General features: G+C 38.0%; 1 protein-coding gene across 1 annotated transcript; it reads left to right on the top strand.

Annotated features, from left to right (window-relative positions):
* DYNC1LI1 (dynein cytoplasmic 1 light intermediate chain 1) lies at positions 1-25,922 on the top strand. The gene is made up of 13 exons (XM_057372680.1): positions 1-266; positions 564-637; positions 11,366-11,482; positions 12,837-13,067; positions 16,288-16,457; positions 17,629-17,722; positions 19,349-19,484; positions 19,842-19,953; positions 21,361-21,420; positions 21,543-21,587; positions 22,115-22,235; positions 22,388-22,546; positions 24,699-25,922. Exons 1-13 carry the CDS (start codon positions 97-99, stop codon positions 24,809-24,811), a joined length of 1,602 nt encoding a protein of 533 aa, XP_057228663.1. The 5' UTR covers positions 1-96; the 3' UTR covers positions 24,812-25,922.
* The last annotated feature ends 1,546 nt before the right edge of the window (positions 25,923-27,468 follow it).

Raw genomic sequence — 27,468 nt, 5'->3', positions numbered from 1 at the left:
ATCCGGGTCCCCGCCGGCGCCGCGGCGCCGCCGCCCGCTCCGCGTCCCGGGGAGGCGGCGGGGCAGGGGAGGGAGGAGGAGGCAGCAGCAGCGAAGATGGCGGCGGCGGTGGGGAGAGCCGGCTCCTTCGGCTCTTCTTCGTCTTCCGGGCTCGGCACGGCTGCCGGGTTTTCCTCTGCTTCCTCTGCCGCCTCTACGGCCACGGCCAACAACAACAACGCGGAGCTGCGGGCGGGCGGCGATGAGGACGATGGGCAGAACCTCTGGTGAGCGCCCGCCCCGCCCCGCGGACCCGGGCGCGCTGGCCGCCGCCGCCGCCCTCGGAGCGCCTCGGTGCCCTGCGGGAGGCGAGGGGAAGGGGGCTGGATAATCCCCCCGCCCCCGCTGGGCTCAGCCCCKCGCAGTCACTGAGCTGGGGGGGGCACCTCCCCTTGGCAGTGGCAGCTCCTGCCCTGCCCCCCGCCCCTTATGCCATAGCCYCCCCCATCCCCAGGAGATGGCGAGGGTGGGGACCGGGAGGAAGCGGGAGACCCTTCCTAAGCGCTGTCGTCTTTCCGCGCCAGGTCCTGCATCCTCAGCGAGGTGTCCACGCGCTCCCGCTCTAAGCTGCCTTCGGGGAAGAACGTCCTCCTGCTGGGTGAGGAAAGCATCYTGTTCTGTTCCCTCTCCCTTCCCCTCTGCACATTGACTGAGGAAAGCATCCCGATCCTTTCCCCGCCGCACACAGGCTGTCTGCTGAGCCCTCTTGGGCGCCTGGAGCTTCCCTTGTTTAGCGCCCCAAGGAGGGGGAGGGTTTGATGGGTGGCAAGGCGCCGTCTTAACCCTCCCGCTTTCCTCCCTTGCATGGCTTTGCTTCATTTTGGAGATACAGTGTCCACAGCTGCTTTAGATACGCCCCTCACCGTAGGTACCTCGCCATAATACCCTCACTGTCCTTCCCCCACCCTGGCTCCATAGGTGGAGATGCTTGGATGGGGAGCTTTTATTGTCTTTCTCCCCCGTGAGCGTTGGCTTCAGGGGGCGTGCGGCTCCCGAGCCATCGCTCGCTGGAGCCGGCGGTGCYGCTTTGCCGGCGCTTGCGGTGTGTCATGCGGACACAAAAACTGCTTCCGTGGCCCGAGCGGCATCAATGACGGTGCTGCCTGCGGGCCGGAGGGCGGGGAGGACCCGGGGAGGGCCGTACGGGAGTGCGGGCCCTGCCCTGCCCTGCCCACTCGCGCCCAGCGTGGCAGCACCAGCGGGATCTCCACCCAGGGCCTTAGTCCAGCCTGGCCCTCGGCAAGGTGAGAGGTACGGCAGGGGACTTTGATAGGGCGGTAATGAAACACCCAGCTGCAATTCACTGGAGAGGGAAAGAARGAAAATGAGAGATGTGCTCTCAAGTATGCGTGTATATGAATATATTATTGCCATTATTATTAGTATGGTGGCTTTTTTGGTTTCTTTTTGTGTTTTTTTTTCTTCCTGAAAGACTACTAAGTACTATTACCAGTAGACAACATAATGAATCCAAGTGGTTGGATTTATAACTAACTGCTTTTTCTTCTCCTTTTGCCAATCTCCGTGTCCCCAGAAAGATCCATTTGGAATAAGGGTTAAAACTCGGTAAAGATATCCATGCAGACTCTGTGCTCACTATGATTCTGCATAGTCTTGTGGTTTATACTCTCTTGAGGCTTTTCAAGTTAGGCTTTTTTTTTCCCTCTGTAATCCTAAAGCAATCACTGTGATCCTTTTCTTCCTGTTTTGATAAGCTGAGTGGTTACTTAAAACTGACTGAGAAGGCAAAGACTGTGCAAGAATGATAGGATGGTCTTCTGAAGCTCTTGCAAGACTTACTACCCTTTAATTTCTTGCATTGTAAGTTATGTAATTAAGTAGGATATTGATATGGGAAGTTGCAGTGAGATTAAACAAAGGAAAAATTTCATAATGATTGACAGCTTTTTATGTGACACTTTGAACCTAAATTGGRTGATTGTCCTTGTTGAAGTTGGAAGATTCTTCTTCAAGCTATGATCCTTGTCAAGAAGATTACACTCTGTTTTTTCTCCCTCTTCATAGTCAGGTAATCCTTAGTGCYCAGTAACTGGAGACTGCTTCCTTCAGAGATAGAAAGAGTATCATAGATTGTTTCTAAATGCTCTTTTAGTTTGTGCTGTTCAACCTGTTGTATATAAATTTTCTTTTTTRCCATTTATGTAGAGCTTATAGAATGACCTAATGTAATACCTTTTTGCGTTTTCTTGACTCATGCATTTTTTTGAAAAATGTGCAGATTTGTATAAGCTTTAATTCTTGCTTAGAAATTGTGTTTTCTAGAAGGCCTTGGTCCAATGGGGAGCAAAAAGCAACCTTGGCATGTATTTAGGGAAAAAACAGTTAGATCTGAGAACTGGCTGATGGGGACTGTGGCCATGTATTTTGTGAGAATACCTAATCTTTGTTGTTCACTTGCAAGTCACGATGCTTCTCTTGAAGCACACTGGCACAGGAAAAGGAGTGGTCTTACAGAGACACTCTGTATTGGACAGATTCAATATGTAAAGTTCTGTTTGTTTGGATTCTTGAGCTGCGTGTTTGCAGTTTCTCTGTTATCTCACGTTTCCTCTATGTTTAGCTTTGTTCCTTCGGATAGTTTGGTACTAACTTTTGTTACTAATGCARATCACTTCTTGCCATGATTATTTTTACTTTCTTTATACTTTCAATACTTTTAAGCAAAAGGCGTAGAGCTGATCAGCATCTTGATGGTTTTCATGCATTTTGTGGCATAAACAGTCATATTGGTGAAAACTTGCCAGGTAAAATATGATATGTAGGAACAAATGAGTGATATTTTTAATAAAATTGGAAAACCAACCAGAAAAACCCACGATGTAGTGTTCTCTTGTTTGTTGGGACAGGTTTTCTGATTTGCCTACAGCATTTATGTTTTTCATACAGTGCATATAGCTGTATGCCTAGTAGTTCTGGGAACCTGTCTGTGTCAGRCATGCTAATTCTGCTATTTCAGAATTTATTTTTAGCTATGTTAACATCTCATTGTTAAGAACCTGGAAAACAGTTGGAGTTATCGCAGACATAACTGAAGGAGACTGAAATGCCAAATGTTCATCTGTAGATATGRCACATAATTTTGTGAAGGTTTACATATAATATTGGTAATCATTTGCTCAAAATCAGCCCAAAATTAATTGACTTATGGTTTTATTTCTCCAAAGTTTTTTCACTTGCAGACATTTAAATTTTTTTTTCCAATTTTTCTTTAAAGTTTAAACTCTGATTGGCACCACATGTGGCATGAAAGCCTGTTATCTTTCTATTCTTATAGGAATAGTAAAAGCAAGCTTTTCTAAACGTAAGTCACTTACGCTCTGATTCCTAAGCAATTCTGTCATAGTGGCTATAGCTACCTTGTTTAGCCAACTCTACCAGCAGAAAATGTAAAATGTCCATGACTTCTTTAAGAAAGTGAGTGCTCTCATTGACATTTCTAGCTACTAGATAGCCAAAGGAGTGTGTTTTTGTTGTACTTGCTTTATTTTTTTTCTCTTTCTTTTTTTCTSCTATACTGTCCCTTCTGCTCACTTGTGTAATAAAGGTAGTCAATCACAGGAGATGGTTTTTGTGATGAGAAAACTGGTGCTTATAACTGGAAGCTCTCTTGTTTATTCCCTTTCTGATATATCAGTGAGTGGAGTAGAGGGGAGCAGCTGACATTGCAGATTATGGATGGAATCCATAGTGCTGTAGAATGTGTGAAGGCTTGGATTCAGAGACCTGAACTAATCATTTATCCAATAAACTGCAGCATKCATTCAAGCAGTAATATTCAAAGTCATTTCAGGATGCATCAGAAAACAGGCTCCCAGCTGGCAAGTGAAATGAATAGTTGATTTCTATCTGGGTTTGTATTCCATACATTCCTCTGTCTCTGAAGCACAGCAATATTCTTTGCCTACAATTTTTACAATTTCAAACCATCCAGTGACACTCGTACGCCTGACTCTCTGTGTCTGTATTGCACAGTTACACTTCTACTCAATCACTAGTGGGTTTGGGTTTTTTATGCATTTTTACTGCACTTGGTGATAAAAGCTTTGAGTTKAATGGGCAGTGAGAATTCAGTTGCCTCGTGGCCACATTTTCTCCTTACCCCAGACATCTCACTTCCCAGGGCCATGCCTGTTTGTTTGAGTCTTGGAGCTGTGCTCCTGTCCAGTGGTTGTAAGGATGCTTGGGAAGAAGTTTTCACAATCCACCACTAATTTATAGGTACACTTTCCTGTGTGTACACGTACAATTTTCTGCAATAACAGCCATGCCCAGTATACCTTCAAGAGCAGGTTTAGCTTGCTGCTTTCTTCTAGTCAGCCCATGGAATATAAAGAAATTGCAAATAAAGTTTTGACACAGCAAATTTTCATGAGTATGTAAAATCTACTTAAATTTGTATSCCACACTATAAAAATTAGTTTCCCATTTTATTTTTTCCTGTTCAGCTAGCTGACAGCTTCACTGGGATCATTTAATCATTGAAATGGATAAGATACTGCCTGTTCGTACTGTCCATATTATTAACCTCAAATATTTTGAATTCCCTAGTACTGCAGAAGTTAACTCAGAGACCTTCATTTTGTCCTCTTCCTGCAACAAATTCACCTTCTGCAGGCAATGAAAGCCTTCAAATGTAGTCAAATTGCGTTTAGGTCAGCRGAGTTATGCTTCTGAAGTGTCAATTGTTTTGATGGGGCATTGACCTAGATAAAATTCTAATTGCTTGTTTTGTAGCTACATTTTTTTAGAGTTAAGTAGTACTTCTTTGTAGTGCCCTTCCTGCTCTAATACCCTTCCAAAAATCCAGAATTATATGGATTCTGTGTAGTTGAWGTCACTCAAAAAGGGTGGAGAGTTCTAAAATTCTTGAATTGCATTTAAGTTTGTCTCTTCATTGTCAGAGGTGCTGCTGGTTACTGGAKCCATCTCAGAAATAGCTCGAAAGGTGAAGAACAGTGAAAGCAATTGTGCTTCTATGTTCTCCAGGCAGGTTAGTGACAGGAGTACCAATAAAGGTGTCCCRTGGATAGTAACATGGGATTATTCTATTTTGGTAGTGAACCTGGATAAAATACACTAGACAATTTCCTGCTATGTTAAAGGAGGAGGATTGAATTAGAAATGGATGCTGTTCATATTCACTGTAGAATTCTGTGCCATATTTGCCTTTCTGTGACTTTAAGTGTCTCCAAGCACTGGTAACAACACTGTTACTGCAGTTCCTGTTTCCACAGTCAGGCCGTGAATTCTTCTGGTGCAGGACATGGCAAAAGACCTGCTGGAAGGGTTGTCTACAGTCTGCTTTCTGTCATGTTGAAAAGCAGAAGCGCAATTAAGGTGCTCCTTCCTTAGAGAAGTTATTTACTTTCTCAGTGCCACAAATATACCGGATTATGTTTTATAATGCCACAATTATATATGAGGGGAAAGATTTATCTGGCAGAGTAAGACAAATTTGGTGGAGGAGAAATTTTTTATTCAGTGATTAAATGAAAATTTAGTGACAAGTTATTTGTAKATTTGTTATGGCCTGCTTATTTTGAACTTCCATGTTGGTTTGAGAGATTGTAGAGAATTATCAACATAATTAATTTTGTTCTTTAGTTCTCTGAAAGCAAACTAAATTTGGCTTATTCTGATTATTTTGGTCTTGGTCTGTAAAAAGCATTTTTCAATTAGTACAGAATGTGTAAACAAATCTCTTTCACTAATATGCAGCTGTAGAAAAGGCAGCTATTAGCTTGTGACGAGTATTTTATCTTGAAAATAGCTATAGTACATGTGTTTGGTTCTAGTAGGCTGWACCAGGATTCAGACATATCACATGGTATATGGGATTGCTCTGGGATTCTGGGAAGGCATTTTAGCCCCACTTGATAACTCATTTTAGGCTTGTTGGCTATGTTCTGTCATACTTAAGCAAGGTGGATTTTTTTCTATTAATAAAAATATTCAATATTTTATGTTACAGATGTTAGATGTTCTGAATTGTTCCACCCAGAAGCTGTCGTTTGCATTGTAAAGTATAAGGCTAATTCACAAAAGTATGCGGGGGAGTGTGGGATGTGCAGAAGATGTTAATTAGGACCATTACTTCTAGTTTTGTTTGGCCTTGTTTGAACATGTTTTTTTACAGATGAGTTGTAGAATTCTTATATCAAGCTGAATTTTAATTGATGGGTTTAAAATGCAAATAAAAAMGTCCCATCAAGAAACMGCTAAGATTAWAGATTACAAACAAGTAAGGGCATCCAGGGTTTTTCAGTGAGCTATTGAAAAAAAAAAAAAATCAGAGCCGTGGATCGAAGAGGGGCAGGCTACCAGTACTGATGACACAAAAGAAATGTTCACTTCTTGCTTCTTTGYCTTGACATATTTTAAACACACTGGACACTTTACAATGGAGAAATAATTTAAACAGTCAAAGCTCACGTCTGTCCTAGAGATAACACATTGATTTTTCTTCCGTGTACAGATTTCTGTGACAAGTAAGAAATGCCTTATTATAGGACCAGTGAAAATCTACTTCTGTTTTCATTTTCTAAACCGAAAGAAATGTGGAAATATCATGAGCAGTAAACGTTCTGGATTTTAAAATTGAAAGTTTGAAGAATTTCTGTAGCAGAGAGCCTAACTCCTCTCTAATGTGGTAGTTTATGGCTGAATAGTTGGTATAACAAGACATAGTTAAGTGCCTGCTTGCCTGCACTCACAAAAGGAGATTCTTTCACCTCATTGCCTACACTTCCTGCCTGGGGTGACCATTCTGCTAAATTTTGTATTGTGGCAGATCATTTAGTGAATCTTGATTTTCTGCCCAGTAAATATGCTTTTTCCCTGGAGTAGTGAGAAAGGAGGAGTCTGAGAAGGGTTTGTATTATTATAGTTTCCTGTATGTTTGGGGACAGCAACAAGAAGGATGTTGTCAAAATCTGTTTTGTGGACAGAGTAGCACCTTGGACAGAGGAGCTTTCACAACCCCAAAGTCGAGTTCATCAGAGGAGTGAAGTAGTAGAAGTGTGCAGGTAAAAATGCAGCAGTGTTTGTTCAGTTGAGTATAAGACTTTCCATTTTGTTAACAAGACAGTGAAATACTGTGTGTAAGCAGATTGGTTTGGCTTTGTTTCAACTGCTTCCTAGCCTGGCTTTTGTGCAAAATTAAATCTGTTGTTTCTCTTTTACTTGTGTTCAGCTTTGGTGCATAGCACTGCTTGCTAGAAACATCACTTCTGTTTCCTTGCTGTTGTATTAATGTGTGAGTGCAGTTCGATATAATTTTAGTTCTTTAGTATTTACTCTGCCTTTTAATCTTATTTGCAAAAGAAGATGCAAAATCAACCTGAACTTTATTTTATCTTGAAATTCTAAATCAAAACTTCTTTGTCAGAAATGTTTTGCTCTGTGAGCTTGTATATGGAAGTCAGTTGTTAATTTAATTATCTCACAGTTGGAAATAAAAAAGAAGCTACAGGATCTTCCAAAATTCTGAAATGAAGTGGAGGATGATGATAATTCTTTTTGAAGGTGCATAAGGCTTTATACATTACTTAGTAGCACTTGAAAAAAAAGTTCTGTTTCATAATATTAATACACAGTGATGTTTGAGCCTACGGAATACAAAATTTTTCTTTTGTTTGAAACTAAGCAGCTTTACTTTTTCATACACTTTTGAGATATCCAGAGGAACAAAAAAAAAGATAAATATGCTTAAGTGTGTTAAGATTTGTAATTTCAAAGGCCGTATAGTGTATGTGTATATATGTATTGTSATTGAAGTTTTTTCAAAACGTATACTTTTATATGTGTCCCAGGTAATAATTAATGCTAATTGTATTAGTATGTTGTGCATTATCCATCAACCCTCAAACAGCTAATAGACTTTSGTTTCCTCACAAATATTTCCTGCTCCTCTGAGGGGGAGAGAAGGTTCTGTACGTAATAAAGGCATTACAATAAAATGAGTTTTGAGAAGTCTTGAAAGTTAACATTACATGTACTTAGAATTAATTTGAGAACACAATTTCTGATAACTGCTTGGGAGTTTTAGATAAACACTAGCTTGTTTTGTATTTTGATATTGTTGAAGAATAGCTACAAAGCAAAATTCTACTGCTGCTCTTTCCTGGCGTAATTTAGTATATTCAAAGTGTGTTGACTTTTCAAGTGGTTTTTATTGAAGACTTTAGGTTGGGAAAAATAATAGCAAGGTTACATTTGCAGCTGTCATTTTAAAAGGTATAGGCAACATTCTACGCATAGAAAGCAGAGGCTGATGAAACTTCAAGTCTTAGCATGTTGGGTAAACTGTTGTGGGGTTGGACTAGATAACCTTTAAAGGTCCCTTCCAACTCAAATTAGTTTGTTATGATTCTATGTTCTCTTGGCCAAGACAGTTATCTTTTCCTTACTTTTYATGATCAATTGTTTGAGCAGAAAGGAGGAAGTCCTTGTGTCACAAATGATGGTTCTATTTTTACTTCCTCACAGCTTTTTAAATAATACTTACTCTAAATTGGCTTAAATATGTCAAGAACTCTGCATCTCATGGAATAGGGCACATTTGGCTAGGCAGCTATCTTGTATCCTTCTGAGTGGGCCATCCTATTTGTAAGCTAGCTGGTTTATGTATTACTAACTTCAGACTTCACCGATGCATCATTCTGGCTTTCCCTGGTGAAAGATGAGCGCTGCTCTCTGCATGCAGTAATTTGTRCAGCACACTTATGTATGTCAGTGATCCATCTGCTTGATCTTGATGTTTTGAAATGGGTGAATATTTGCTAAGGAGAAGAGAGCAGACAGGCTTCTTCATGGAACAGATTAAATTCAAGTAGTTCTGTGATGGAAGGCTGAAATTACTCCTGTGTGTGCATATGTGTCCAGAGGTACTAATTTTACATCAAAKCAACTTGTCTTATGCTGTACTAGTAAAATTTCTTTCAGTGTAGGGGGGAAAATAAAATGCCAGCTCTTACTCTGCCATAAGGTATTAATTTAACAGTATTGAACTCCAGTTTATTTTAGGCATTTGGAAATGTGACAGTGGAGAGRAAATGACATAACACAGAGCCCTGATAAGTAAGGGGCTTGTGGGATGTATATTTCATGTTTGCTTATATTGCTTAGCATGAGCACTTTCTAGCAGTAATTATCTAGATATATTTTAGTTTAGACTATTTAGGTGTATCTTTGGTCAGTTGGTCAGGTGTAGAACTTCCTCTATATATATGGTTTATACATATATAACATAGGTGTTTTTCAGACTTGTCACAGCTGCTTTAAGAACTGGTAGATACACTTCACAAGAGATGCTAARCTTTCCCAAATTGAAGCAAGTTGAAATCTTTATTGTCACCTATGTGAATCAAATTAGTATGCAAGAGAACTTGGTTGGAAGYCAGCTGTTCTGGGAAACTCAGAAATCTCTTGAGTGCAACCCCTCATTAAAAGGAATAACAAATTTTGATTTGTCTTACCTGTTGAGCCATCTGCTGGTATGAATTAATTGAAGCTGCCAATTCAGAGAGGTAAAATATGCACAATGAATCAAACAGACATTGTTGGCAAAAGTTAAAGCAGCTTCATAACATGTCAGAGCAGCAGCTAATAAAGTCTTCTCAGTTATTTGTAATTGACAATTTTAAGAAGCTTGAATAAGTACAGAGGTGAGGGCAGAGGAGGAATTGTAATTCATCTATGGTGATGAAGGTTGAACTCTTCACATCTTCATTAGAATTATTTATAAGACATTCTTACAAGAAGAGGAARAGCTTGATATGTGAATAGAAAATAGTGCTGATTTCTAATGGTTATTTAAAACTAGCTGTAATTGTTTGCTCAAGTACATGTTGCTTTAACACAGAAACTCACAAGTAGACCCTTAAATTATGAAGATAGTGATACAACTTAATTTTTATTTAACTTGTCTGTACTTAATTAGACTTTAAACTTCAGTTCTGGTCTTATTTCTGTCTTTCTCTCTGTCAAAATATATTTCATTTAAAATAGTCTTTTCATTCCATCAAGTAAAATCCCCTAGATACRTTAGAGTAAGCAGTCTTATATTTTCCAGTGTTAGTGAAATATGAGAATAAAGCTTACCTCTAAACTGAAGAGTTCATGTAACAGTCTAAGGGATGATATGTTAAGAAAATTCAAAATCAGTCAAAGTATTATTTTTCTGTTCTTTCCAGTGTTTATAGCGATAGTGGTTTTAATGTAGCTTTAATGTCATCTGTAAGATTATGGTTAGTTAGTKAGTTCTCTTTAAAGGGAAAATATCATTATGTTTAGCAGTGAAAATTACTGCCCTTGAACTTTTGTCTTTGTTATGTGCTTAAAAGCAAGTGTTTCGGCTCTCCCTCTATAGGAAAGAMTTGGGAAAGAATGTTGTTTGACACAAAATTGATAATGTGCTTCTTAGGGACCTGGGATTAACCTTAATTTTATAAGCTGTGAGTTTCAAGAATTTTCTAATGTCTATTACATACTAATCATACTGCAATTTAAAGGAAAATAGCCAACTGGCAAACCCCTGCTTTGTGTCCAAATTCAGCTCAGTTATTCTTTCAAACTGGAAAAACTGCACATGAAGTTTTCCTACTCTGAGACCTATGACTACAAATTTAAGTTTTTCAAGAAGGGGCTCTGGCAATAGTTGAGGTATTTACATTGTTCATATGCTGTAAGATTTAGTAGTTATCCAAGTTCCCTTTGGAGGGGAGAGAATAGGAGTGAATGGATCTGGATTGCAGGATTGTYTCTCTGTGCTATCCACATACACACACATGCAATGGGCTCACTCTTTGTCGCTTCTTTTTAAGTTTCTTGAGACCTGTGACAGAGAAAGTATTCAAAGAAACCAATTCATAAAAGCTGAGAAAACAGATTGGCCATACCCAGTGTGCTGTTTGTTATGAGAGAGTTCTGAATTTTAAGAGGAGCTTACTGTAAATTGAACTGTAACTTTAGAAAAACTCTGTTACTACTTTGGTTGTAGTTGAAAAACTGAAATTGTTTAAGGTGTTTAACTACTTCTTAGAACATCCTTTTAAAGATGGGTATAAGAGCCTATTTCAGAGAGCACAATTAGTGGCACAATTGCATTTATCAATAACTAGAAATAGAATTTGAAGCTGAGGCATGCACTTAAAACARATGGATGTTTTGGGCAAAACCTGCTGTATTTCCAAACTCCAATGAGCTCAGTCACCCTGTTAGGATATGGCTTTCTTCTTGCCCCAGGTGGTTTTTAATATGTAACTGTGATTAAAGACTGAGTGGTATCTTACTTCTGTCTCTCCAGGTGAAGATGGAGCAGGTAAAACTAGCTTAATAGGAAAAATTCAAGGAATAGAGGAGTACAAAAAAGGAAGAGGAATGGAGTATTTGTATTTAAATGTGCATGATGAAGACAGAGATGGTAAGTCTGTATTTGTAACAATATCTTAAACCAGTTTGAAAGCAATGGTTCARCCGTGTGTATTTGAAATGACAGTGGGATGTTTTTCTGTCTTTATRGTATGCAGGAGTCCAGCTTATGCCAGAAGTGATTTGTATCATAAGGAAATTTGTCTGTATAATTTCTTCAGTATATACCATGAATGACCACATAAGAGGTAGAGAAGGAGAGGAACCTGTCAAAGGAAAAAGCTGAAAAGACCAGGGAAGCAGACTTAGTTCCAATATTCTGAACAGATGTGTGTTCCTCAGGCCTAGAGGAGAAGGTGCCCAGGCTCCTGTCTGCCATTTCAATTACTGTGGCAAGTAGTTGTCCCGAACCTACAGAGAAACTTTTGTCTTACCGGCACACAATCTGCAAGACTACTGTCATTGATTGATGGGTAGGAAATTGTGCACAATGCTAAAGGACTAATGTWTTAAAAAAGCAAGCAAGAAAAGCCAAAAACTTGGGTGAAGGTATGGCTAGAAAATAAAAAGTATATTTAAAATCCTGTTTAATATCCCAATGAAGTTATGGAGTATGAATAAGGATATACTGGAAGCTTTGGAGAAAAATGGGAACTCTTGTGTATACTATAAAAAATGCCAAATATGTAGAAGGAGAACCAAAAGAAATTGGCCTTTTTTTTTTTTTTATTTGTCTGAAATCATCTGCTTTTCTCACATTCATGTCTGGGTATTGGTCTCAAAGATGACTTGGAACCAGATTTAAGAAAATYGGGAGTTTGATTTAAATGTCTTTCTCAGAACTTCTGTAACAGATAATAAAAATTCACCTGCAGGGAAAATGTAATTATATTAAGCCAACTAATTTTGAATCAACAGCTCTTCCTTAACTACTTTTGAGTGGCCAAATTMCATTCAATGCCCTAAGAGTTATCTAGACATGTCATATGGAGTTTTGAAGGGGAGATGGCAGTCCTTGAGAGCTGAGCAGGCCAAGAGCCGTGAAAAGATGGCTGCATTCACCCAATTCTGCTTTTCTAAGTTACATCTTGAAGAAAACATTTTCCTGCTCAAAAATGGTAACAGCAAGTTTGGAAGTGTTGAATGTTTTCCCTGGATCCACTCTTTCAGATAATGTATTTAAGATCTTCAGTTATCAGCCATTGAATATCAGGGTTTGAAAGGGGAGGAGCTTATCTCCCCAGAGGCTGCAGTTTGCTGTATCATTATGTGTGTTCAATGGACTGATAAAACATAATCTGCTTTTTTCCTTGTATTTTTCATGTCCAAAGAACATTCAATAGCTGTTTTGTAGCGGTGTGTTTGAAGTAAATCTCATTAAATGGTTTTCCTTTTTTTTTTTGTAGACCAAACAAGATGTAATGTATGGATTTTGGATGGTGACCTATATCACAAAGGTCTTCTTAAATTTGCAATGGAGGCAAGCTCTCTAAAGGACACTCTAGTTATGCTGGTAGTAGACATGTCTAGACCTTGGACTGCACTGGATTCTTTACAAAAATGGGCAAGTGTTGTAAGAGAACATATTGACAAGTTAAAAATTCCTCCTGAAGAAATGAAAGAAATGGAGCAAAAGAGTGAGTATTCTGCAAATATGTAGGAATCCATTTAAATATGCTTAATGCTTTCTGCACCATTTAATCTCTCCATTGCAGTCTTTTTCATTCTTTGGAAGTGTTATTTTAAAATTAGAGCTTACCAAGCAAGTTGAGCTTCAGATAAGTCTGAAGTAGCCATATGAAMAATACTAGTACTTCTTTCTAACAGAATAACAATGTAGGGGGGAAAAAACTTTCAGAATGAACACAGCTTAAATTACAGTCTTGCTTTTTATATATTTTTCTAGATATGATTGACTAAGAAAAAAAAATTCCAAGCATTCAATTTTTGGTTTATTTGTTTGAAGGCAGATCACTACATCAGCTTCCTAGTTATTCCTGTAGTTAGCCAGTTAGAKATTCTGGAACCTGTTCTGTGCCCAYCAAAAATGTAAGTGTTGAGATGAGTCACAGCAGCATGGCCATGTCTGAGCCCTTTCCACTTGAAGAGTTTTATCATAATTATTATTGACATTAATAAAGCTATATGTTTGTTGCTCTGTCAATGYCTTGTCTTTTCAGTTTTAAACATGCAGAACACAAAGATTTTGCAGGATTTCTTAAACTGACTGAGCTCACATTATAGCTCCATATTACTTTTGAGCAACCATTTGTATTTCCCTTAGGATAGTAAAGTGTGAGTCTTCCCCATTCATCTSTCCATGAATTACTACAAGGAAGAGCATTTGAGAAAGCTGAGTGTTGAGATCAGACTTAAAAGGAAAGTTTATTCATGCTCTTTGAAGTTACACTCTAACTGGTACACTCTTAAGCAATGAGTGCTTATGCTAATTTAGAGTTGCAGGTTGTAGCTGTGCTGTGATGAAGTGGAATGTAAGGTGACAGTTGTAGATACTTTGGAATGAGGCAAATGGGTATTAGTTGTTTTGTTTGTCCCTTTAAGAGAGAGATTCTTCTGAGGAAAGTATTATGCTTGAGTATCATATCTTCCACAAGAACTTGTTTAGGAGGGAGGAGTTGAGCTCTCTTGGATGTGTTTCTTGGTTTAGTTTCGGATGTTAATGCATGTGCTTTAAGCATCTCCTCAAACACTTTCAGGATAGGATTTTGCTGGATGAAAGCATGGATACAGTATCAAAGTATGTYATCAAACAATGTTATCAAAGATGTGTAGCTGATAGTTTTGCATCTTAACTGACTGAKTGAAGAGAAAAGTGAAACTCTACAAAATCCAGAAAATGTAAGCAATTAAATGAATCAAGAAAAAAACACCACTCCATTTAGTTTTGTCTGTTTTCATTTTCATCTGGTCTAATTCTTACAGGTATGAGTAGTCTGAACATTGGGTATAACGGATGCCCTGGACACAATCCAGATGTGACTGGAAGCTGGTTTTTGTTTTGATCCTGTTGTGATGTGACTTCATGCATTGCTAGGCGGGAAGGAGCTTGACAGTGCCAGAAGGGAGAGGGAATGTTGCTTGCCTGGCTTTTGGCTACGGGGTTCTTTTTGATTCTTGTGTCAGGYTCAGTACTCCCGAGAGCTGATTTAACTTGCTACCAGGACTGAAATCTACGGAGGGTTTGTGTGTGTAGTTTTCTGGAAGTGTGCTACTGTGTTTGTCTTCTGCTCTAGCAGCTTAACTCCACTCAAAGACAGACCCTGGGAGGACTAGAACTGGTACAGAAAGGCATTTGGGGATACATAGCAGATATGTGTGAAGGGTTGAAATAGCTCTTCTCTTCACTGAATTAATCTGTGTTTTATGAAATTGTGTTTCTAAGGAAGACCTGMGATAGTATTCCACAGTTTTGGAGCTGTGATATACTAAATCAATCCTCCATTTTACTACTTCCCCTGCTTGCATAAAGATTAGTATGTTATGATCATATAGTGGGAATTTTATGAATCCACTAAACCATTTATGCAATTATCCCAGAACAGGCAGGATACTGTACAGGAAAGACACTATAGAGTSACTAGTATATCATGGTGAGAACTCTGGGTTTCAAACACATTGAGTTAATTTGGGAAGCTCTCAGAAGCTGTTTGGACCGGAATTGAAGTAGTAGTATTCCCTGAATTAGAGCTTGAGTTGACAGGTTGAGATAACCTGTACATGTGCATTGTGTTATTGTGAGCTCCAAGATCTGCAGAAAAATTGAATAATCTTGACCTAACACAGTTTTTCCTCTAGGGTGTTGAAACAAATCTTACTCTGTTAATTGYGCAGATGCTTTTTAAGGTATGAACTCAGAAGGCTTCAGTCAGTTTAGTGAAGGTAGCAGTGGATTAACATAGATGTGAGGATGTTCTCAAGTAGTTCACTGCCCCTGTGCATGATGCAGCTGAGCTGCCTTGCTGCCTGACTTCTTTGCTGAATCAGGATGGAATAGCAGGCAGTGGTTTGTTTGGTAGAGCCTTGTTTCTGCTGTGTGGAACAGGACATGTGATGTGAAAGGTACAGACATTGTATGCCTCACATTGCATCTCTGACTGTAGAAATAGTAMGTGACTGTGTAATTAGAGGTTTGGGTATGTGCAGCAGAACATGACAAGGACTTGCAACAAGAATTAGAAAAAAGAAAGAATGTAACTTAACCTTGCTTGCTACATTTTAAAGTGATAATTTTGAAGCATACAAAATGTTTAATATGCTGTTTACTAATTATGAAGCTAGTTAATTACTAGTGTATGTGTATTCCATTATTTTTTATTACTACTATTGATGCATTGAGCAGAGAGTGAAGTGTGGACAAAGGATCTGTAGGTAAAATCTGGTGTGCAGTAGCAGCTAAACAGTTTGTGTAAGACTTAACTATTCTGACAAACTGTTTCATTAATTTTGCCCAGAAGAATGGAAGGGAACTTAAGTCCTTTAGGAAAGAGATCAAACAATAATCATTACTAGCAACTGCCTAGTGGTTTCACAATGTTGAAATAAAAATGCTTTCGTGTTGTTCTTGTGGACAGTTTTATTTGATCACAGAWATCTTATCTGATCTTTATCTTATCTGACAGTTTTTCTGGCTGCTGATCCAGCAKATCTAAGACTTGCTAGTTCTTCTTGTGCTGCACAGAGCCAACAACTAGTCAGGACTAGGTGCATGCTCTGTTTTTTCAACACCAAGATGCAGAAATACTATACAATCAACAGTGCTAAAGATCAATGGCAGTGGAAATCATTGTTGAAATAATAAAGTAGCTGATGTTTTAATGTAACTTTTTTTACTTTCAGTGGTAAGAGACTTCCAGGAATATATAGAACCAGGCGAGGATTTTCCAGCTTCTCCACAGAGAAGAAATACTTCATTACAGGAAGACAAAGATGACAGTGTGATTTTACCCCTGGGTGCAGATACACTAACATGTAACTTAGGCATTCCAGTAGTAGTAGTTTGTACAAAGGTTTGTTTCACCTTTTAGGTTTTTTACATATTTTATTTAAGTAACTCTGTCTATTGTGGTGCGGGGTGGGAAGTACATGGTTAAGTTATTCTGAATACCTCWCTTAAGAACTCTTTAAAAGTGTTTAATACTGAAGGCTGGATATCTTCTGGAACCCCTCATTTAATGCTATTTTTGAATTAGCTTTTCCTTTAGTTCTGCCAGTTTTCAAGGAATTAGGAAATACYTCACACCTCATTTTGCTCACAGAAATGAGCTAGTCAATAAACAACTAGAATTCCCCTTGATTTCCACAGTTCTCCATATTCTGAAAATAGTGTTTTGTTTTGGTTTTCTTTAATATTGCTGATATTTTTCTGAAGACGAACTTATTTGAGGATCATAGTTAGTGAAGTGCTGCACTATTTCCTCAGTTCTTAGGGTGATCTGTTTTGGTTTCAGTTTTAGATAAGTAACCATATTCGGAATGTAAAGAAAACAGTGGTGTGGTTCTGTAGCTATTTTTTATCTGGTTTTGTTATTTTTTTCCCCCCTGGCTCCTTAATTCTCATTGGCATTAAGCATACTGCACCATARTGCTGTATGGTCATACTCTGCTGGCCCCCAGGGAAGGCATAAACCTTTGGATACATATGCTGTTCCTCCTCTGAAATTCTAACCCTCTTCTTTGAACAGCACCTTTTCTCCCACCTGCTAGTTTTCTGTTATTCTTCTCCCCACCCCCACCCTATTTTTCTTCTTCTGCTTCCACATTCCTTGCTTTTGCCTCCGTTTGCAAAGAGCTAGTTAGTAACTGGATTAAAACCACTGTCGTTTAATACCAAGGTGTGTAAAAAAAGCATTGGGTGAAAAAATGGTGATGTCATTTAGTGGTAAGTTTTCAACAGACTGAGTTACTGCAGTGGAGTGGGGAAGGAAAGTGAATGAAAAGTTCCAATCACTTGAACTCTCAGGTTTCTGCTGACCACAGTACATGTGCATCCAGTTAAATATTATTAAAACCAAAAAGATTCAATTATGCTTCTAAAYTATCGTAGCAGGTTTTTGTTTTACKCTGCACTACCCCACCCCACTCCAGCTCCCTTTTCCCTTGTGAACTAGATGTGTAGCAGCTCTGCTATTTTAGGAGATAACTGAAAGCAATATATTAATTTTGTGTTTATTTTGACAGTGTGATGCCATCAGTGTTCTGGAAAAAGAGCATGACTACAGAGATGAACACTTTGACTTCATTCAGTCACATATCAGACGGTTTTGCTTACAATGTATCCTTTAACATTGTAAAAATGATATAATGACTYAATTCAATGTGTAATTATGACAAGTTTAAAAGAATAGCTGCATTTCTACCAAAGTAGGATGCAACTCTTCTACTGTAGCTGGCAGTCGGCTTCAGCTACCCCTATGAGCAATGTTGAATTAAACATTTCTGGTTTGGTTTTTTTTTACAGAGCTACATGTGTTTCTAGCATGTCCCCATACCCTGAAATTACCCTTTATTGCCTCCATTTCCATATTTAGGAGTCAGTTTGCAAAAAGCACATCTTAGCTGACAAGCTCCCTTAAATAACAACRAGATAATTCATTTAACTATGATCTTGCTCCAGATGCACATAAGGTGTGTTATTCATTTTGTYCCAAATTTGCAGTCTCCTCCATGTTCAATAATTCCACAGGATGAGGTTATGAGAGAASGAAAGAAGTGTGAATTGCTGTTGGCAAGGTCTACTGACTTCTTTTGTATTGTACAGAGACAATGTACAGAAGCTGTTGCTGTGCCATTATTATTTTTAAACTTCATTTCTGTAGAAGAAGTGTATAAAATACTGTCTTGTGTTGTTTAGTCAGCTAGACATGCTGAGATCTAGATTTTAGATGCCAATAACATGCCTACCTTGTGTCATTGTTTGTGMTGTGGTAAAGGGAAGTTTAAATGCTATTGGTGGGATAGCAGGTGACAGATGGAAAAATTGGTTCAAGAGCCAGAGACCTCAGTTGAAATGGCACTTCCTTCACAGGGCTTCCAAGAGCTAATTTTTCAAAATGGAATTATGGGTAATTGTAATAACTCCTGTGTGTGGAGGAAGAATGTAAAATATAAGTAGGGATTAGCATAAATGATTGCATATGCGATGTGCAGTTTGAAAATCCATTCTAAACTTCACTAAATAGGAATTAGACCCCATTATATAATGTCCTTGTAGAATCTGAATTGCAGCAATGTGGAAATAAATTAGGGAGTTTGGTATTTTTATAATCYCAAAGAAAAAATTGCTCTTTTATTAGTCCTGTGCATAACATGGGTTAATTTGATACTGAACCATGCTGGAATACTAAGCATTCTCTTGGTCTTTTAGTAACTGATATACAGTAAACTCATTTGCCTTTGTTTCCTTTAAAAGCAGATCACTGTATAATGTAAAAGCTTGTTCCCCTAATTAAAAAACCCAGATGGGAAAGTGGAGGATCTTTGGCATTTTTGAAGCTAGTAGTGTTAATGCTGCAATGACTGTATTGCAGGGTGCCATAATAAGAAGATTTARGAATACAGCATGAAAATTTTTGTTCTCTAAAAGCAGAAGACTGYGTTAAAGGCATCATAGTGAAACTGTTAGTACTGAGGGGCTCTGAAAGTGAGAAGAGCCTTTACTTCACTTGAAAATCAATAGCTGAGTTGGCCTAAAATGAATGCAGAAAGAAAGATTGATTTAAATTACTTAACAGCTTATTTTAAAATGAAGTGTTGAAAGTTATTTGACCTGTTTTGCTTTGGTTTTTTTATTCCCTTTCAAAATTCTGTAAAGTAGATGACCCTTTTTTGGTAGTTTATAATCTACTTTAGTATCTCTTATTAGCCACTGAACTAATTTTTCTTTAACAAATTTATTCAGATGGGGCAGCACTTATTTACACTTCAGTAAAAGAAAACAAAAACATTGATTTAGTGTATAAATATATAGTCCAGAAGTTGTACGGATTTCCTTTCAATGTTCCAGCTGTTGTTGTGGAAAAAGATGCAGTATTTATGTAAGTTATCTGCACTATTTTGTATGTGTGACTATGAAATGTATCTGTGCAGTACTGTAAAACCTTTTCTGGTTTATGCTTTTTGAAGTTCCYGTTAAGATTCTCACGAGTTGGAGTTTGGTGAATGCCAGAGGATTACAAACACTAACTGCTTCAAAGGGGAATGTTAAGCCCTGGTCCTCTTCTCTGATATGGTTGCCCAGTCTCTACCTGCTTGTGCTGATCAATAACCAGCTTGCACAGGAGAATGGGCAGTGTGACAGCTTTCCTGGCTTTCAGTTGTGTGCAATTCATGAGTGCACACAAGAATAGCCTGAAGCAGCAATAGGAGTTTAAGCCAAATAATCTTTTCTGTAGTCCTGCAGGTTGGGATAATGACAAGAAGATAGGAATATTGCAYGAGAACTTTCAGACACTAAAAGCAGATGACAATTTTGAAGATATCATAACAAAACCACCGGTCAGAAAGGTAAGCTGAGATGTCTTGGCRTTTTACTTCTTTGCCATTTATTTGCCTGTCAGTTTTTTGTCTGTTTCACTGAGACTATGCTTCCAGCTTATCATAAGTGTGAGGTACTGTATGGGGGGGATGTTCTTATTTTGTTCTTAAAGTTATTATTTAGTTAGCAAAAAAGATAATTATGTATTTTTGTTCTGTATAGCTCTTCTTCAGCTTAGACTTTTTTTTTCTGTCGCTGTTACATTGTTCAAGACTACAAATACACTTGTTTTGCTCTTAAGACATATTTGGTTTTGAAAAGCTTAAACCTGATTTACCTGTTTCTCGAGTTGAGTTGGAGTTTTTTAAGAATATTTCATTTTGCTCTGARTTGCTTATAACTTCATAATGCCTTCTGGTTTTTTTTGGAGTATTTAAAATAAGAAAGCTTGAGACAGTGTAAAATCAAAATGAAACATGTGAAAACAGCTTCTGCATATATTCAATGTGTTTTACCTTGAAACAAAAGGCCTTGACAGAAGTACCTGTAAGCCTATGTAAGGTTGTTGAACAAAACGCCAGCAGYAGTGGACTCCCATGCACAAAGATGTTATTGAAGGCAAATATTTCTATGTTTTTTTTTTCTAAAAAAGCTAAGATTTTTTGACTGTTCTTATTTTCAAGTGGGCATTATTTTAGCAGAGAAAACTAATACTATGTCCTTTCTTTAGGGAAAATATCAAGACATGTTGAATAGGTATCCAAGGAAAATATAACTGACAATTTATAATGCTTATAAACTTCAGGCCTGGATTATAAGCTTTTATATTGATATTTGCCACGCTTGTTTCGGCAAACTTTTGGATGAGCTTATTTGGAAGGAGAGTGCTTGCAATTTGATGCATAGAACTGGTATCTGAGRTGTCTGTGTCCAGGTCCTACACCAGTCTAATGCAACACAGGTGAAGAGTCATGTTTGCCATAATGCCATGTAGGTAATTTTAGAGTTACCTATAAAGTCATACTGAGGTGAGGCCTCAATAAATCAGCAGAGACATGGGCATGATGCAGAGTGTGTGCATCCGTGAGTGTTTCTTACTGATCCTGAGACCCCTGAATGTGCCTTGTAACCATTTACTTCATTCCTCTTTAACTGAACGCTTTAATGAATTTTTAAATGGGTCTTTCTGCAAATGTATCTACAGCTTTATGTCTAACAGGTCAAAGGAGTTAATGATACTTCTATTTTGCTTCTAATTAACTTAGCCTAAATGGAATTATGAGGTAGCCGTCTTAAATATGGAAAGTGTGAGATGCAATCATCACAGTATTTTATACATGTACCTCATTATTGAATGTTTTGGTCATTTTCACCAGCAGATAAAAAAGAAAATACCTTTCTGTCTGTCTAAATTATGCTATGTTTTTGTATTGCAGTTTGTTCATGAAAAAGAAATTGTAGCAGAGGATGACCAAGTGTTTCTTATGAAGCAGCAGGTAACWTTTTGTCTATAAAACAAGCAGCAAGAATTTAATTTAACAACATTCTAAATACAAATTTGGTGTTGTATTCTTAGTCACTGCAATATCTAACACTTCATGTGTATGTTTTTTTTCAGTCACAACTGGCAAAACAACCACCTACTGCTGCAGGAAGGCCAGTGGTTAGTAATAAAAAATTTAAATATTGTCATGTGAAAGTCATTAACTTTTATGTATTTAGAGAGTTGCTTGTATCTGCACTGTCAAGTATTGTTTTATTTAATTGTTTTAAACTACATAGTATTTGAAGTCTCATAGTGCTCTAAAATTACACTTCACAGCAAGTCACAACACCTTTGATTGACAGCAAGGGTTGAATGTCCTGACTTTTCATATGTTAGAATGCATTTATGGTCAGAGACACTACTGAGTAACAAGGATTTTCAATTTGTCATCAGGATGAAATTAAAATCTTCTTTAGTGCTTTATCTGCATTCAAGTTAATAGTTTTAAGAATGTTCTATAAGTGTGAAAACAGTCTGTACACAATAAACAAAATCTAATTCTGTATCATTTCAGTGGCATGAGATACTACATTTAAMAAACAAAAGCTTAGGATCTGTGAGAATAACAAAATGCTTCATTTTCATGTATCTTATACTTTGGGTTTGGTGGTTTGTTGTTTTTTGGTTTTGTTTTTTTTTAATAGGATGCCTCACCAAGGGTWCCTGGTGGATCTCCTAGGACACCAAATAGATCTGTAACATCGAATGTTGCCAGCGTTACACCTATYCCTACTGGGTCGAAAAAAATTGATCCCAATATGAAAGGTACTTTTGAGGGCAGAAATGCAGCTGAGGAAGTAAAATAATGGTTTTGTCTGCTTGTTTTTATACACTTATTTAGATTGATTAAAACAGTAAATCAGTATTTACTTAGAAAATTTTGTGTTGTGGTTTCTCTTCCCTTCTTCCCCTTGTAGCTGGAGCTACATCTGAAGGAGTCCTGGCTAACTTCTTCAATAGTCTTCTGAGCAAGAAAACTGGTTCTCCTGGTGGCCCTGGTGGTGTTGGTGGCAGTCCAGGAGGAGGTGGCACTGGAGGTGCTGGCAGCAACTTACCACCATCAGCAAAAAAGTCAGGTATGATAAGGATCGACTAAATCTAAATTGAGTGATGTTCAATTCCTGTTCTGTTACTATAGTTTATCAGAAGTATGAACACTACTATATTTAACTGAATGCTTTAARTATATGCTTTTATATTTTATGTGGCTTTTCATTTTTGTTTTCACAGCAGTTTAGTATTATCTTTTTATGGCTTTCAGAGGAGCAAAGAAAAAATTTTCACATAGTTGTTAAACATGAACCATGTTCACATGAGTTCCTTGTTTCTTCCTTTTGTTCCCAATATACCAATAAAATGGCTTATGCCATAAGCCTCTTTTAATCTTATTCAAATAGGTTGGGACTGAATTTCAAGTTGATTCTTTTTAACGATACTGTCAGTGTTAAAATAGCTTTGCATTTTCTCTTGCTAGTGCTCTCTGATGTAATGAGCACTTTGAATTTGGTGATAGACTGTAAAAATATTTACATATTTTCTTTTGACAGCTGTTTATATATGAGGTGGTTAACARTTATTATTAATCCAGAAGGGTTTAATAGTGACTGTGCTAAAGGGAGATGCAAGACTATTCTGGCATTTCTTGCTATTCCAATTTACAATATTTCTGTATTACCTATGTGCATGTGTACACAAACACCTTCCCTCCCTGTTTTCCCAGAGGTTAATATTGCTGCACTTAGGAGAGAATGCTGGTGTTTCATTGGTACTTCACACTTCCCAYTAACATTTTGTGTAAATTAAATCTAGTTTTTTTTTCACATGTGCACACCTCCCTTTTCTATGTGCAAAACTCAGTTGGCTAAGCAAAGTTTGAGTGCTTCCTAATGTGCTGTAGGCAAAGTCAGCAGTGCCAGTTTGAACAGCATATGGAGATTGTTCAAACAAATGCAGCTGATGCAATGTGAGGCACAGGRAGCACCCACTGAAAAATCCTCTGGGGAGTGGCTGGCAGCAGGTTTGGGTRATGCCAAGCAAACAGAGGCAGCACTCCAGAAAAGTGTTCTCTGTGGGGCTGTGGCAGAAACTTCAAGGACAGAATTTAATCATTAAGGAACAAAACAGTTCTCAGAAATTTCTGAATATGCAACCAATAAAGGGTTAGAGTATAGCCAGTTTAACATCAGAAAGRACTATGTTTTCAGGRAGTTGCCATAARTACAAATMAGTTTGGCTTAAATGCAGACTCTTYGTTTGCTGTCTTTTAAGTGATATTTATAGCACTCACTCTTCAAATCTGAAAATTGTCTGTTAAGACAGTAGCTTGGGGTTTGAGAATTACTTCTCCCTTTGCAGCTGTGTGAAATTCCTCTGTTAATTAGTTGGAAAGAAGCTGCTTTGATTCTGATACAGTATTATTTTTTGTTAGATGTTTTGAAAAGCAGCGTAGTACATMATTCCAAAATTACCTTTATGGGTAGCTCCTGTTAATTTCCATCTTCAGAAAGGATGCTGGGACACTSCTACAACTGCACATGTGTCAGAACATTCCTTTACAGATGCTTTGCATACTTATCGAGGTGTTGGAGTCTTACTACTGCACTGCCTGTTCCCATATTGTCTCCCTCATTCTTGCTATAGAACATTATGGGATAAAAACCTAGACTGAGGAGTAAGAATTAAAATGGTGGAGGGAAATGGTGGTTTTGAGCTTGAATTAGGTTAGAGTGTGGTTGCACAAATATTTGCCGTTCCAAGTTAAGGAGGAGATAAGTGGGTGAGGAGAGAAAGGGATTTGCTGTCTGCAGAGGTCTCTGTGCACCCATGAGCAGCAGTGTCATGTTTATGCTGACCAAGTACWCAAAACTGACTTTACTGGGCTTGGTGAAACCCCTGATTTTTATATTCAACATTATTTCAAATACAAATTATACAGAAAATTGTGAAGAAGTAGTAATAGCTACTAGTCTTAATAGACTTCTGTGTACTTCAACTCTTCATATACTGACAATAACATATAATTATGGAACTTGCTTTGAGAAATTGGAAATACAAAAGGATATTACTTTCTCTCTATTTCCTTCCTGTTTCTCTTGGGTTTTGCCCTTATACCTTTACTCTGCACCAAAAGCATGCAGGGACAATTACTAGGATTTGTCTGATTTGAGAATTTGAAGGGATTATAAGCTTTTCATAAATATGACTGAATGATACACATTTATTTTGTAGGTCAGAAGCCAGTTTTAACAGATGTTCAGGCAGAATTGGACAGAATTTCACGAAAACCTGAAATGGTCTCTCCTACATCATCTACATCTCCCACAGAAGGTGAAGCATCTTGAAGACACCAAATAAAACCAATTGTTCAGTTTTCTGGGATAATTCAAACTTGCCTCTGCCTCTTCCTTCAGTGACTGGAACTAAAGAACTGAAATATCTTTCAGAACACAAACCATTGATGTCTGTCTTTCTTTCATATGTGTTGCCCAGCTTTAYAAAAGGGAGCTGTACAGATGGAAAATGGTTATCACATTGTGTAGGAGCACTGCTCACAGTGCAAAAATAGTAAATTAATTTCTTTTTTTCTGGGTTTTGTTGAAAAGTCAGTGTAATTCTGTAAAATTGCAAGTAYGTCCACTTAAGTGATAGGGGTTGCTTAGAGCAGGAAAACTGATACACACCACAGGCACTTAATTTATATTGATTTCCCAATCTGTTAGGTAAGTTTAATACTATCTTAAATAGATTAACCTCTACAMGAGAGAACTACTGCTAGTTTTTGAAAGAGAAAAATAATTGCACAAATCTGTACCAACAACAAACTCCAGTTATATTCAACACTTCATTGGGAATATGGTTAAAAAAAAAATCTGTTTAATCTCCCCTGAAACTTACACTGCATTCAAAAACCCATGCAAAAATTCATTCCAAGTAAAAGACTAAATTAGCGGCCAGGGTTTTTTTTGTTTTTTTCCTCTTTGATTAATTTCAGACACTGAATAAAAGATGTATAAAGAAAAAGCAGAGGTTAAATGTACAGAATATCAGTATCCAGATTTGTCTATATATATATGGCTCAGCCTTAATGTCCCCCACTATGTTCCCCACACTACTTACGGTTTAAAATTGGTCATCAAAACTGTAATCAGTTAATAAAGTATTCTCTGCATTCAAATTTAAATAACTTTCATTGAAGCCGTGGTGTTCTTGTTTGTTTACAGTCAAATCCGAGAATGTGGTGTGAAACATCTTACAACATGCTTTTATATTTTTACCTCTCAGTGAATGACATCACTGGCAGATATTTAAATTTTCTTAAAACATTGTTTCTGGAAGGAAGGGGTTAAGTCTGCAGAGTTTGTTCCTAGAAGTGAAACTAGCTTATCTGACTTGGGTGGTTTGTGCTGCAATGTTTTCAAAGCATGCTAGTTAGACTACGGATCCTGCCGCTGGCTGCAGTGTGTTGTCTAAGTAGTAATTGAGCAAGGTTAGGACTTAAGCTTTTAGTACACAAATGCTGAGCATCACTTTTTTTCTCTCTGAAATTTGTGGTTACTTTCTACTTAGGCCTAGGAAATGTAAAAGGTATATACTGAACAAATGATTGCCAAGACACTTTAATGATTTCAGGTTTTCTAGGTTTTTTTTTAAATCAGTAAGTCTCATATTAATTTCTCTGATTGGTTAGAAATCTCTATATTTTKAACATGGTRRYACTCYTTTTCCTCASTTCCTGCATTCTRTATTGGTTCTAGYRAATTCACAGAATCATAGAATGGGTCAGGTTGGAAGGGACCACAGTGGGGTCATCTGGTCCAATTTCCCTGCTTAAGCAGGGYYATCCTAGGGCACATGGCACAGGATCATATCCAGATGGTACTTGAATATCTCCAGTGAGGGAGACACCACATCCTCTCTGGGCAACCTRTGCCAGTGCTTGGTCACCCRYGCAGYAAAGATGTTCTTCCTCAGGTTCAGCTGGAACTTCCTGTGCATCAGATTCTGCKCCTTGCCTCTTGTCCTATTGCTGRGCACCACCAAGTAGAGCCTGGCTCCATCCTCTTGGCAYGCCCSCCTTTAGATACTGGCAGACATTGATAAGGTCCCCACTCAGTCATTTCCTTGAGGCTGATCAGGCCCACTTCCTCAGCCTTTCCTTTTGAGAGTGATGCTCCAGTCCATCATCTTTGTTGCCCTCTATGGGATGTGAGCAAGGAGCTCCATGTCTCTGTTGTCCTGAGGAGCCAGAACTGGACACAACASTCCAGATATGGCCTCACTAGGGCTGCATAGAGGGGCAGGATCAGCTCCCTTGACCTGAGTTACCTCCATATTTTAAAAATACCTAAATTTATTCAAGAACAACATATGTTTTGTTGTGCACTGAACTCACTTGAGMACACTTGTTAAAAAAGACTCAGAAGATTGAATTGTGGACTGACTAGTTTCAGTAGATATTCTTAAGTGCAGTCCTTAAAATTTTGCTTATGGCAACAATCCAGTAAAGGTGACACATGGGGAAATGCATGACTTGCTGATGAACAGCTAATATATAATATATATAATATAATAAATAGTCTGGAAGAAAAAAAATTGGCTTCTAATTATGGATGCATGGCATGCATCAGTATCAGAAGTGTCCTCTAGGTTCTGTATGTAAACTTGAAACTGAATTTGGAACATGCTTGAGAGAAAGGATCCTCTGATGATACAAGCTAGACCCATTCTCGCACAACTGCAGTATGTCGTTAGGGTGAAACTTTGGATTTTGGGGCAATATTTTAAACTAGTGGATACTGTCCAGGTTTTTGAAAGACAACTTTAGCTCCTGCAATCTCTAAGTTCATTTGAGCATCTGTCAAAGCACAAAACCCTTTTTGAAGCTGGAGAATCGGCTGCATAATACATTAATAGCTAATATACCACATGACCTTATTTGGGGAGTCTGAGATAAGGGGGAAACCTGACTAATGACTCATAATTTCACTTCTTAAAACAG

The sequence above is a fragment of the Malurus melanocephalus genome, unplaced genomic scaffold (genome assembly GCF_030028575.1).
Source record: "Malurus melanocephalus ecotype Western Australia unplaced genomic scaffold, MMel_1.1 scaffold_177, whole genome shotgun sequence".
Taxonomy (NCBI): domain Eukaryota; kingdom Metazoa; phylum Chordata; class Aves; order Passeriformes; family Maluridae; genus Malurus; species Malurus melanocephalus.
The sequence above is the reverse complement of the archived record's forward strand: the minus strand, read 5'-3'. Positions and strand labels throughout refer to the sequence as shown.